This window comes from Moschus berezovskii, chromosome 19, assembly GCF_049115385.1.
Source record: "Moschus berezovskii isolate FMDL1 chromosome 19, NW_MosBer_1.0, whole genome shotgun sequence".
NCBI classification, from domain to species: domain Eukaryota; kingdom Metazoa; phylum Chordata; class Mammalia; order Artiodactyla; family Moschidae; genus Moschus; species Moschus berezovskii.
Window position 1 is genome coordinate 33,024,561 of NC_142478.1, and position 14,430 is coordinate 33,038,990.

The window sequence follows — 14,430 nt, forward strand, 5'->3', positions numbered from 1 at the left end:
TTATGTCATGTGAGATCTTTTTTTGGGGTGCACGGACTCTCATAGCTTCCCTTGTGGCTCAGCTGGTAAAGAATCCGTCTGCAATGTGGGAGACCTGGGTTCAATCCCTGGGTTGGAAAGATCCCCTGGAGAAGGGAAAGGCTACCCATTCTATTATTCTGGCCTAGAGAATTCCATGGACTGTATATATATATAGTCTGTGGGGTCCAAAGAGACACAACTGAGTGACCTTCACTTTCCTGGACTCTCTAATTGTGACACACAGGCTCAGTTGCTCTGTGACATGTGGGATCTTACTTCCCTGACCAGCGATCAAACCTGTGTCCTCTGCATTACAAGGCAGATTCTTAACCATTAGGTCACTAAGGAAGTCCCAAGATAAGTTCAAGTCTTAACCTTCAGTACCTTGAATATGATCTTAGGAAATAGATCTTTGCAGATGTAATCAAGTTAAAATTAGATCATACTGGATTAGAGTGGGTCCTAATCCAATGACTGATATCCTTATAAGGAAGGAAGGAAAGAAGGAAAGTCGCTCAGTTGTGTCCGACTCTTTGTGACCCCATGGACTGCAGCCTCCCAGGCTCCTCTGTCCATGGGATTTTCCAGGCAAGAGTACTGGAGTGGACTGCCATTTTCTTCTCCAGAAGAGGGTAATTTGGACACAGAAATGAGAATGCCATGTGAAGAAGGAGGCAGATTGGAATCATGCATCTACAGGCCAAGGAATGCTACAAATCGTCTTCAACCACCAGGAGCTAGGGGGCATGTAGCAGATCTTTCACTGTAAACTTCAGAGGGAGCACAGACCTATGAACACCTTGACTTTGGCCTTCTAACCTCCAGAACTGCGAGAGAATTTCTGCTGGTTAAGGCCAGTCAGTTTGTGTTACATTTTTCACAGAGACCCTAGAAATCTAATACAACATGTATTGGTTTATTATTATTTTAAAATTAATCAATATTTTAAAATATTTCTTAGTTTCAATTTGTAAAGTGGTAATATTGATTAATGTAATCCACATAACCGAAAGCTCCCTAGGGCCTTCACGTCTTACATGTATGAAGGGGCTAACCAAGGTCCATCTAGTCAAGGCTATGGTTTTTCCAGCGGTCATGTATGGATGTGAGAGCTGGACTGTGAAGAAAGCTGATCGCCGAAGAATTGATGCTTTTGAACTGTGGTGTTGGAGAAGACTCTTGAGAGTCCCTTGGACTGCAAGGAGATCCAACCAGTCCATTCTAAGGGAGATCAATCCTGGGTGTTCATTGGAAGGATGCTAAAGCTGAAACTCCAACTTTGGCCACCTCATGCGAAGAGTTGACTCACTGGAAAAGACTCTGATGATAGGAGGGATTGGGGGCAGGAGGAGAAGGGGACGACAGAGAATGAAATGGTTGGATGGCATCACTGACTTGATGGACGAGTTTGAGTGAACTCCGGGAGTTGGTGATGGACAGGGAGGCCTGGTGTGCTGTGATTCATGGGGTCGCAAAGAGTCGGACATGACTGAGAGACTGAACTGAAGATCAAAAAGAAAACCATTGTCCTTTTTCTTCCTTGCTGCTACTGCTAAGTCACTTCAGTTGTGTCCGACTCTGTGCGATCCCATAGACGGCAGCCCACCAGGCTCTCCCGTCCCTGGTATTCTTTAGGCAAGAACACTGGAGTGGGTTGCCATTTCCCTCTCCATTTTCTTCCCTAGGTGCCTCAAAATCTTAACCATACCTATAGTATCAGTTACCCTATAAACACTGGTGATTCCAAGTCTTTTTTTTCCCCTTCTGTCCGAATCTCTGCTCTGAGTCTCTGACTTATATATCCTAGTATTTTTTAGACATCAAAAATCTGTATATGCCAGACTAGGTTCTAGATGCTTTCCCTCACACTGGTCTTCTTCCAGGGTTCTCTCTTTGAAAGGCTTATTCCTTATACCACTCGCTTATACCTCATTCCAACTTATCACCAATCCATCATCTGAAATCCATCCAGCTCTCTCTGTATCCACCCACTGCTATCATAATCTTAGCTATAATCATTCTTCACCTGGGCCACTTTAATAGCGTTCTAGCTTATCTCTGCGAAGGCAATGGCAACCCACTCCAGTACTCTTGCCTGGAAAATCCCACGGTGGAGACTGGTAGGCTGCAGTCCATGGGGTCGCTAGGAGTTGGACATGACTGAGCGACTTCACTTTCACTTTTCACTTTCATGCACTGGAGAAGGAAATGGCAACCCACTCCAGTGTTCTTGCCTGGAAAATCCCAGGGACGAGGGAGCCTGATGGGCTGCCGTCTGTGGGGTCACACAGAGTCGGACATGACTGAAGTGACTTAGCAGCAGCAGCAGCTTATCTCTGCAAGGACTGCCACCCCCCTACAACTAGTTCTTTTCACTGCAGCCAGAATGAATTTCTTAAAACACATGAAATCATATATTTAATCTCCACCAACTTCACGTCTCTTTCACTTCATCCCCACCTGAAGAAAACCCTTTATGGCTTTCTGTAGCTTTGCATGAATACCAAAATCCTTAACCTAACCTACAGGACAATGCATGGTCTAGTCATAACACTTCAAAAATATTTTTAGAAGCAGATTCCATTAAACAAACTTAACTCTTTGATCAGTTCTTCTATGCTTAGTCACTCAGTCGAGTCCGACTCTTTGAGATCCCATGGACTGCAGCCCGACAGGCTCCTCTGTCCATGGGGATTCTCCAGGCAAGAATACTGGAGTAGATTGACATTTCCTTAGAGCAGCAGTTAAGCTAGTTTTATTTTTATACTATTTTTTAACTAAAATAATTATGGGGGGGTGTCAATTCTTGTCCCTTTAAATTTTGCATTGTGAATGTTCTTTTAAAGACTTTTTTTTTCGCCGTGCCACATAGCTTGTGGGATCTTAGTTCCTCAGGCAGGGATGGGACCTATGACCCCTGCAGTGGAAGTGCAGTCTTAAACCACTGGACTGCCAGGGAAGTCCCAAATTAGGCCATGTTAATCAAATGTGACATGGGTTTTCTGTATTTAGAATAAAACCTCTTGAACATAACAAGTAATTTTTTAAATAGACTTTTATTGTGAATATAAAATATTTGGAAATGATTTTAAAATTTCAGTTAGATAGCTAATAATTCAATGATCTTTACAAAAGAAAGCACCACATTAAAATTTACATTCATAAGACACAATCTAAAAATGCATATGCTAAAATGATTCAACAGTACTTACAGTTTTATCAAATCATGAAATTCAGAAACTTTTTTAAACTACAGATCTAAACCGGGGTCTCAAGCTCAGATGTCTTCAGGGCCAAGTGAAACACAAAGTAGTGAAGTATTCTCATGTAAGAGCCTGGAGTCTGGTGGACTATGGCAAATGGGGGACTGCATACCCAATATAAAGACTCTGAATTCAAAACTTCTGGAATTATGCACACTGAATAAAACAACTGTTGGCCAAGCTGGCCTGAATTGACTGTCAGTTTGCAGCTCTGGGCTAAATGAATTTCTAGCAAGTTATGCACCCAGTCTTAAAAATGAGACATTTCTTTAGGTAGTTGTGTGGAAATATTCTTAAAACATCTGACTAAGAGAAGACATTTTAAAAAATATCTTTTTTCACATTTATTTGGGAGAAATTAGTTATGCCTAAGTTTATTAAAATGAAATGAATTTTATTCTTTTACAAATAGAAAGTTACATACATTATTATGTACATTATTGCTTATAGGAAATATTTATGTGAAAAAGTACTGGGTTTGCTCAAGCCATTGCTCAGAAAGCATTCAATCACCTCATTAAATACATAAGAAAATACTTATATTTCAGTTAACCAACAAGTTTATCTTTAAAGAGTACTTTGTTGGAGAACTTTAGTAATTTCATACTGTCAGTGAAAATGTTCTAAACATGTAAAATTTTACGGCTCAAACCATGTTTGTTCGTTTTGTCAAAGCAGTTTTACAGAATATACAACATTGTATGCCATTGGTGACTTCACGTTAATCATTTAAAAATAGTTTTTAAAAATTAAGGTGATGGACGCATTATAAGGACAAATAAAATCTCCTTTAAAAAGGCTGCAAAAGCACCTTGTAATTCAAATATCCTTACTAGAGTAGGACTACTTATAATAAAGTAACCCACAGACAACACATACTTCAAACAAATGCAACTCAAATACATTTATTCCAAATCCAAAATATGTTCTACTTTAAAAAAATATTTTAGCTCTTGGCTTCAGAAGTTTAACATAAAAAGAAAGCACCAAGTGTAACCATATAATACTTCTTTCTAAAAAGGTTTAAAAGTTACTAGTTATTATATCTTTTCTATAAAATGAAGTTTATATGGGACAAATCAATTTTATAAGTGGCCATTAATTTCTGGAATTAAAAAGTCAAAGCTGTTTAAGTATCTGGCCTAAAGTTAGATGTTTAGCAAACTTTGAGTATGTATACAAGAAAATGTTAAGAAATCATTATCAATTAGTACAACAGGTCTGTGTTCATTTTCATTTTTCATGAATTGAAACTTTTCAAGTAGGGGAAATATGTTTGGCATTTTTTTTCTAACCTAATATTTGGCAAAGTTTGAGAGTCTTATGCATCTTATCTTCATTCTCACATTCAATTATTAAAAGCACTTAAATACAAGGCTATCAGGATTTCTTAGAATTCAAAGTTAATATTAACACTGATTTTACACAGAATTATCCATGGCAGAAAATTAATATTGAAAATAGGATTATAAATTCACTATGGATCCAGAGAAGAAACATGTTTCTCAAATCAATAATAGAAATACCATGTACAGGAATATATACAACACAGGCTGACATATTACAAAGTTTGATTTAGCAGTTCTTTAAAAACCAAAAGGGTTTCTATGAATACCTTTATTTTAAATTAATAAATTATTCATAATAAAAATGTAAAGTTTTCATAAATAACAACAGACTAGATATTGATTTTTATGGGATTCCCACAAACTGACAAAATATTCAACATTATTTCATCCAAATGTTGGTTTACAATTATTCAAATGTATTTAAAGATAATAGTTGACTGATCTGTAATACTGCATTCCAGGCTCAATTGACAGCAGGTAGAGTATATAGTGCTGTCTGCTTGTTCTTCACATCATCAAAGGATGACGCTCCTTTTGTAAGAAAAATGATGGCTCCACTGGCTACATACAGTGATCCCATTAGTTAGCATATTTATGGAGGAAGCGTTCAAATGCATCATAGATGGCACGCCTAAAATTAAACATGAAAGAAAAACTACAAGTAATTGGCAAAAAAGGGGGACAGACAATGCTTTTACTATAAGTTATTTCCAAATACCCTGTGGCTTGCAACCTGACCTTGTTTCCAAACAGCTGTGGAAGAGGCAGGTACATGAAGGTGTTTGGATCCATGTAATTCACCACTACTGGAAAATTTCAAACGTGCTTCCAACTGATGGTTCAGAAACTGATGGTTTATAAACTCAAGGCTGACAAATGCCATCTTTTCCTGAGAAGCACATTTTTTGTGCCTTAAAATTTATATTTTATATGAATAAGATATGAAATGATAACATGAAAAGGGACTGGTTCTTTCTATTCTTTCTACTTGTTGAAAATTAACTGGTTATATAACTTTTCAAATGTCATATTCAATCTGTTTCATAGATTATGATATAGCAAATGAACTCAAAAGACTTAGTTCCCTACATTAACTTCACTAGGTATCTTAATATTTTAATTGGAAAGAAATAGTCAAGTTGAGCTGGCCCAAGTTCATAAGATATTATTTGTAAGGCTTATTTTGGCTTTTTTCCTATTGTCAAATACATTTTCATTGTATAAAATTCAGAAAAAGAGAAAAAAGTTATAATCCCATCACTCTAATGTATCTATGTTTAATCTTTCCTACAGGCTTTTTTTTTTTTCTTAATGCTCATGTCTGTATTTTTACCCAGTTTAAATAATAACTGAGGAACTTCCCTGGTGATCTGGTGGTTAAGTGTCCACGCTACCAATGAAGCGGGACAGGGTTTGATCCCTGGTCAGGGAACTAGATTCCACATTCCCCAACTAAGACCCATCATAGCCAAATAAATTAAAAAAAATTTTTTTTAATAAATAATAATTGGGATCATATTAACATTAATCCTATATTGTACTTGTTTGACTAAGCATTTCCCCACATCCTTAAAAAGATACTAAGATTAACTTTAAAACTGGCACCTGCTATCGACCATGATTTCTAATTTGTTGGAAAGAAAAAGTTTTGTATCATTCTTATGTGGCTCAAAAATATTTGGCTCAAAAATTTATAAAATGAGGCCCAAGGCTGCAATCTGTATGTGGTATGAGAAGGTTTAGTTAAGTTATATTATATATGCATTTTAAATCGTTTGAATAGTCTCTTACTCACTTGTACTATCAATCCAAACAACTTAACCCAAATTCTTAGAGCACACAAAGAATTGGCTTGTTTTACTTTTAAATCTGATGAGTGATAAGGGTGAATTTGTAAAGTTCTGCTATTCCAACGTCATCTAAACTTCGTTAGGTTTTAAAGTGACTAGTGGGGAGTATAAGTCAAATAGCTTAGTATTTATTCCTCCTGAGCAAGTTATTTAATCTTTTTTGTTCCCTGTGTTTCTGTATAAAAGGGGATATTAAAAGTAACATCAGAAGAAATCGCTCTAGTACCTGGCACATACTGATAGCTAACATTTATTTCTTTTTCAAATGAAGCCTTCAAGTGAGCACTGAGGAGTTTTTATAGCTGACTTTGATTACATCTATTCTTCCTAATGCCTCTCAGCCATACTCCCACATAGACACATAAAAGGGTAATAAAATAAATTTGATAATGATTTACTAAAGCAAGCATGTGGGTTCCCTGCATTCACGTGTAACAGAACTTTAGACTCTTCTTGGGCAACCCTAGCAACCCTCCCTACACACAATTTTTCTTTGCTTTTGTTTTAGTTTTGTTGTGCCAGAGGGTCACTTGAGTGTTGGGTAAATAGTCCACTCACTGACTGACTAACTCACTGCTTTACAAGAGTATTTCTTTTTTTAAAGATCATACTATAAAAAGGAAGTGTTACATTCTTGAGGACATTACAGATTTAAAGAATTAATCCGTACTTTCAAGAAGGTGACATCTGTACATCGAACTACATAAGCAACAACATACAGATAATTATTTCTTAGATTAAAAAAGAGCTAAAAACATGTCAAACATATCACATACACAATTCTTCTATGATATGACTGTCCAGTTGGCAGTTTTGGAACACTACACAGGGCACTGGTCTAACCCCTTAATGTGAACTGATTTAACCATTAATGATAAATATTCCAATAATAACTGTTACAATCAAACGAACAGAAGTAGAAATAAACTGGCATATCAAAAAACTAGAATAATAGCATAAAAGTTTTTACGAGTGAGTGAGTGAAAGTCGCTCAGTCGTGTCCAACTCTTTGCGACCCCATGGACTATAGAGTCCATGGAATTCTCCAGGCCAGAATACTGGAGTGGGTAGCCTTTCCCTTCTCCAGGGGATCTTCTCAACCCAGGGATTGAACCCAGATCTCCAGCATTGCAGGAAAGCTTTTATAAGTTCTAACAAATATGGAGTCATACAAGATTATTAACAATAAAATCAGTATTTCACTTCTCATTTAAGGTTGAATATTTACTGGCTGCTGGAACACACTGCTAGATTATTCCACAAGATGCTCAGGTCATTCTGAGAGAACATCAGAGTGGAGTGAAAAATTCATGATGAGTCAAAGTAAGTTTTACAAACCCTAGTGTTCCTCCCTACACTCTAAAATACCTGGCTATTAATATTTGAAGAGGGTAAAACCACACAATAAAACATGCCTATCATATGCTATTTCCTAGTTCTCTAGAAGGAAAAGAAAATAAGATAGGAAAGAGTATCACAATGCGAATTGAGAGAAGCAGGAAGGAAATAAGAGGACGAAAATCTATAAGACAAATATCAATTTTTTAATATTTATTGAGAAAAAAAAATCCCCCAAACAACAAGTAACAGACACCAGTTAGACCAATCATCTTACCTGAAGAGTCCTTGTTTAAAAAGATAAGCACTAATATGACCCCCTTCGAGATATCGGATTTCACAACCAGGCCAAATTTCTTGTAGACTTCGAACTCCTGTTCGTGGAATATAGGCATCTTCTTTGGCTTGAACCACTATGATGAGGCTTGGGTCAACTGGAACTAGGTACAGGATTTTTTAAGATACAACATATATACTTTGAAGAAGCTCTAAGAATTTTATATAAATACTGGTAACCATATTGAAAAGTAAAATACACCATACAATGCAGTAAGTATGCAAAATACACTTGCCAAACTAAAACTTTTGATCATTAAGTTAAAAATCAACTATACTGGATTTTCCTGGTGGCTCAGTGGTAAAGAATCCACCTGCCAGTGCAGGAGATATGGGTTCTATCCCTGGTCCGAGAAGATCCCACAAGCTGTGAAGCAACTAAGCCTGTGTGCCACAACTACTGAGCCTGTGCTCTAGCACACAGGAGCTGCAATGACTGAAGCCCGAGCACCCCAGAGCTGAGCACGAGAAGCCACTGCAATGAGAAGCCCATGCAACTAGGAGAGGAACCCCCACTACCTGCAACTAGAGAAAAGCATAGTGATGAAGACCCAACACAGTGAAAAATAAATAAATAAAATAAGTTTTTAAAAACTCAACTATACTAAACCATAACATTATAATATTCATCTCCAATACAATGAGATGAGTATTCTAAAGAAGATACAAACCCCAATGTTTTTAATGAACTAATAAAAATGATCTTGGATTTTCATGGATAAAATTTAAATATACATGTAAATAACTCACTTATCTTAGAAAACACATTGTGGAGCCAATGAGAAATATATTCTTGAAAATATGAAATTATAGAATTCTTTAAAAATATTTCACACATTTTACATATCATCAGCATATATTCTCAATTTCATATAAAAATTAATACCTGAGAAATTTGCTACATGAGTACATTCATCCATAACTCCTTTCATAAATATTAAAGATTCTTTCTGAAGATTGTTTCTTCTTTGTTCTTCACTGAGTAGGTGGCATGACTGAGGACTGCAACTTGTATAACCACTGTTGTTGGTTGAAAGTGTTTGATTGAAGCAGTCCATCTTAGAGGAATCTTGTAACAAGAGTCCTTCTGATGTGGCATTGATAGATGTTTTACTAGATTTATGGCACTCAACAGGTTTTTGGGACACAACTTGGTCCGTCATATCTAAATTTAAAGTTCTAGAAACCAGATTAAGGTTAGTTAGCTTGTCTGCACTGCTAGGGAAGCGTTTCATGAACTCTTGTCCCATTTTGAAAGAATCTGTCTGAACATATGAAAGAGAAGAAAATGTCACTTAATATAAAATAGGATTTTATGTAACAACTTTGTCAAAACAAAGAGAAAACATATATCCATCAGGAATAAATGGACAAACAAAATATATACATATAATAGATTATTACTCAATCTTAAAAGGGAATGAAATTCTGACACATGCTACACCATAGATGAACTCTGAAGACATTCTGCTAAATGAATAAGCCACACACAAAAGGACCATGTTGTATGAATTCACTTTTATGAGGAACCTAGAGTAGTCAGATTCATAGAGACAGAAAGTAGAATAGTGGCTGCCTGGGGCTAGGAAGAGGGATGAATAGAGTTTAGTTTAATGTGTACAGAGTTTCAGTTTAGGAAAAGTTCTGCAGATGAATGGTGGTGATGGATGGAGGTAATGGTTACATAACAATGTAAATGTACTTACTACTACTGAACTGTACACTTAAAAATGGTTAAAATGATTAATACTAATGAACTGTTCATTTAAAAATGGTTAAAATGGTAAATTTTATGTGGTATATATTTTACCATAATAAAAAAAAAACAGAGGAAAAAAAGGTATCCAAATTTAACTTAGGACTAAGGCAAATTATAGTTTATTGCTAAATGTTTCCTACTAAATGGTAAAGATTATCATTTAGCCTGTGACACATTTTGTTTTGCTTGTTTTGGCTGCACCACTAGGCTCGCAGGATCTTAGATTCCCAGACTAGGATTGAATCTGGGCCCCCAGCAGTGCAAGTGCAGAGTCCTAACCACTGGACTGCCAGGGAAATCTTGTTTGTGTCATGTTTTTATTGTCACAGTTTTGAAATCCATGATTTGTTTTTAACCTTGGAACTTCTAAAATTCTTAGGAGTGCATCCTAGCAGTAATACTTCAGTCATCCCAAATTCTTTTCTTAGGCTGAACTAATAAAAATTAAAAATTATAAAAAAAATTATTAAAATTCCCAAACACACTAAGTTTACGAACTTACAATTTAAGTAAAAATAAAGTTTGTCAGATACTAAAAGCAGTCAAAGAAAAGAACGACAGCCTGGGAAAATATATTTGCAACTTATATGACAAAGAGCTAACTGCCTAAATCCCATGGACGGAGGAGCCTGGTAGGCTGCAGTCCATGGGTCGCTACGAGTCAGACATGACTGAGCGACTTCACTTTCACTTTTCACTTTCACACATTGAAGAAGGAAATGGCAACCCACTCCAGTGTTCTTGCCTGGAGAATCCCAGGGACAGGGGAGCCTGGTGGGCTGCCATCTATGGGGTCACACAGAGTCGGACACGACTGAAGTGACTTAGCAGCAGCAGCAGCAGACGTGAATAAAAGGCTCAAACCACAATTTAAAAAATGAGCAAAGGATATGCCATAAAGGTAACAAAAAATGAAATACAAATTGCTCTTAAACTTTTAAAAATGTTAAATTTCACTTACACTTGTTTTTTTTTTTTTTTTTGGCACACAGAATGGCTTATAGGATCTTAGCACCCAGACCATGAATGGAACCTGGGCCCCCTGCAGTGGAAGTGTGGAGCCCTAACCACTGGACTGTTAGATAATTACTCAAGTCATCTCTAAGAAAATGGCAGTGTTCATAAGTACAAAAATGGTTATATCCTGTAAATAGTAGTCTACATAGTGAAGATAATAAGCGAATGCTTTATAAAATTAGATTTTTTTAAAAAGTTTATTTAATTGGGGGCTAATTACTTTACAATATTGTAGTGGTTTTTGCCATACATTGACATGAATCAACCATGGGTGTACATGTGTTCCCCATTCTGAAAAATTTTAAGAATGCAGAATGTCTGGTAATTACAAGTATCTCAAAAGCTAAGACGAATAAAATACAGAAAATCAGTACTCATTGAATAAATATTATTTTGCTTTGAGGAAGCCAGAAATTCTTCCCTTCTAAGAAATAAGTAATAATGATAAAAGATGTAATTAATACACTATATCTCTTTTAAGCCAAAGCATGCATTTCCCCTAGTACAATTCTGATTTTGACGTTCTTAATCTTTGTCTAGAACAGGACCCCATTTTAAGCCATTATTTGAACAGAGTTCATAATCTAAAGCCATTTTTCTCCACAGGATGTATTCATTTTAATACAGAAGCTGCAAAATGGCAAATGACTAAGTCAGTTAAAAAGAATCCATAGCATAATAAATATCAATTTACATTAACTGTCAACAAACTTCTACATGAAGCCTAAAAGTTGATACAGTACAGGTGAGAACTAACATAATTCTTCCATGTCCTCAGACTTTGTTTACTAAATAATACTGTCATAAGATCTGAAAAGAAACTTTAATGGTCTTCCTAAAGTTGCATAATTTTCCAAACAATTTCCCTCTGATTACAGAGCCTGTTCATTCCTTCACTCCGTTTTCCTTTTTTGCATGAAGAATTTTTTTAAAAAATTTTTTATTTTGAACTGAGGTATAGCCAATTAACAATGCTGTAATAGTTTCAAGGCGAACAGTGAAGGGACTCAACTATACATGCATATGTATCCATTTTCCCCCAAACTCCCCTTCTATCCGTCAATCCTTTTTCAGTCCTTTAACTTTTGAAATATTTTCTTGACATTTTTCCTTGGCCTCAATCAGCCTTGCCAATTTCTAAGCCAGCGCAGCACTTGCCAGAAACAATGGAGCAAGGACTAAAATAAATGTTGTAAGGAAGCCATGTGGATCTTTTGCAAGCCTATACCACAACATACTCAGTCCAGGCCTGTACATCAAACATCTTTGTAGAGGCCGTATGCTTGAGTGAAAGTGTTAGTTGCTCAATTGTGTCTGATTCTTTGCAACCCCATGCACTGTAGCCCACCAGGCTCCTCTGTCCATGGAATTCTCCAGGCAAGAATACTGGAGTGGGTTGCCACTTCCTTCTCCAAGGGATTGTTCCCATCCAGGAGAACCTGGGTCTCCCACCTTTCAGGCATATTCTTTACTGTCTGGGCCAGGAGGGAAACTTGAGTAGTCTCTAATTTTGTCCTGAGATTATTAGCCAGTCACATTTTCAGGTGACCTTTGGTTGGTTGTCTTCTTTAGCTCTACCATACACTTCTGAGATAAGGCTTAAATTCTGTTATGTTCTCATGTACCTGAATTTCGGATTCCAAGCTCATGCTTGGAGGGATAAATATTATTTCTTTAAGGAATATTCTTCTTTCCAAAAGGGATTGAAACTGGGTTTGATCTCCAGACCAGACCAGCGTGGCACCTGAAGCCATCTGCACTTTTCCTCCATACTGGTGTTTCCCCTTCATTCACTCACCCTTCCTCATGGAGCCCCCCCTCAGCCCCCACCGCCATCCCACCTGCATCTGACCCCTGGGGCCACACTCAGCTGACCCTCCCTCCGCCTGGGGCTCACATGGTGGGGGTATGTGAGAATCAGGGGTGGTCCTGCCACTCCTTGAAAAGCACCATGGCTGCCTCAGCTGACACTGGGGCAAAACCTCTGCAGTGGGTGCCACCAACCTCCCCAACTCCCAACTCACCCAGATTATTAGTAACTTTCAAACTGAATGTGTAAAACTTTAAAATTCATGAAAAGAATGGTTACTTTAGGAGAGTAATCAGGAAGCAATTCATTTCCCTGAAAATTGGTAAATTAAGGGAAAGAATTAAGCCTTTCCTATATGAACTGAGGACTTCCCTCATGGCTCAGGGGCAAAGAATCTGTGTGCCAGTGTAGGAGACTTGGGTTGCATCCCAGGGTCAGGAAAATCCCTTAGAGAAGGAAATGGCAACCCATTCCAATATTCTTGCTTGGGAAAGCTCATGGACAGAGGAGCCTGGCAGGGTTTGCAAAAGAGTCGGATGGGACTTAGCAACTAAATAACAACAATATGAATTGAACTATGAGACAACCAAATAATTAGCAAAGGAAGTGACTTTTTAAAATGAAAGTATTTAATAAATGAAAAAAAAAAAGACAGAATTAGAGTATCAGCATTTTGCAACTCTCAGTGTAATAGACATAGGCATTAAGCATCAATGGCTGCTTACACCACAGGAAAGAGTAGCCAGACATTACCTGCTTCCTATACTCTTAACAAAGAACATGGAGGAATATACATGAGAATACGAACAAAAATCTCGGCTGTGAGAAACTCTACAGGTAAACAGCCCATGTTCTTCAGCATATAAATTACAATGAAAAGAAAAGAATGAAGAATTTATAGATTAAAGATACTTAAAAGACACATCAAATAAAAGATGTCTATCAAGGAATGTGTATTTGGACAATAAGATTATCTTAAAGACAGAAGGAAGTAATTACTATACAAATCAGGATGGTGATAACTAAACAGTAGAGGGAGGAGGGCCTTTTGATTAGGACACAGGAAAGAGGTTTTTGGGTTGGGTGCTAAGTGCTGAGCTGGGTGGTCAAGTTCTATTCTTTACCTATTACAAATGCATGAGCCATTTAATAAACGTAGTAAGCTACACATTAGGTTTGCATGATTGTGGTTAGGACTCTGTGCTCTCACTGCCGAGGGCCTGGGTTCAATCTCTGATCAGGGAACCAAGTCTCACAAGTCATTCAGCATGGTCAAAAGAAAAAAAGAAAGATCTATATTTGAAAAAAAATCTGCAATTCTTTTTAAAAATCTGAATCATTAACCATGGTCAAAATCCACCCCCCTATGTTATGCAAAAGTTTAAAATACTTACTCCACAGTATTCAAGCATGTGAATAATTTCTTCTTCATAAACTGTCTGTGTATAATACTGCTTTTCTAGTTCCCTCCAATTAATTGATTTACTTAGCACGCCCTGAAATAACAAACTAAATTAAGATCAGATCACATCTGTAAAGCATGTTGTCCAATACTATGATTATTCTTACTGTGCAGAAAAATAATTAACAAAGCAGGCTTGAGATTTCCTATCTCTGGACAAGCCTACTTGTAAGGTTGGACCTTAACTAGAGTCTGGTAATTTAACTAGTAAACAATAGTTCTTTA

At 36.9% G+C, this 14,430-nt stretch overlaps 1 protein-coding gene and 1 pseudogene across 7 annotated transcripts in view; both read right to left on the minus strand.

Annotated features, from left to right (window-relative positions):
• Positions 1–2,378: 2,378 nt before the first annotated feature.
• The window catches only part of ABHD18 (abhydrolase domain containing 18), a 42,973-nt gene continuing 30,921 nt past the window's right edge, over positions 2,379–14,430 (minus strand). For 5 of the 7 annotated variants that reach the window (XM_055404791.2, XM_055404789.2, XM_055404793.2 and 2 more), the window contains 4 exons: positions 14,138–14,239; positions 9,044–9,422; positions 8,099–8,261; positions 2,379–5,264 (listed from right to left, as the gene is read on the minus strand). In XM_055404791.2, the coding sequence (XP_055260766.1) occupies positions 5,213–5,264; positions 8,099–8,261; positions 9,044–9,422; positions 14,138–14,239 (696 nt within the window). In that variant the 3' untranslated portion in view covers positions 2,379–5,212. Of the gene's footprint in view, positions 5,265–8,094; positions 8,262–9,043; positions 9,423–14,137; positions 14,240–14,430 lie in introns of those variants that run through there. The other 2 variants (XM_055404794.2, XM_055404795.2) reach the window with 2 other exon arrangements.
• Positions 11,868–14,144, minus strand: LOC148774851 (small integral membrane protein 15-like; annotated as a pseudogene).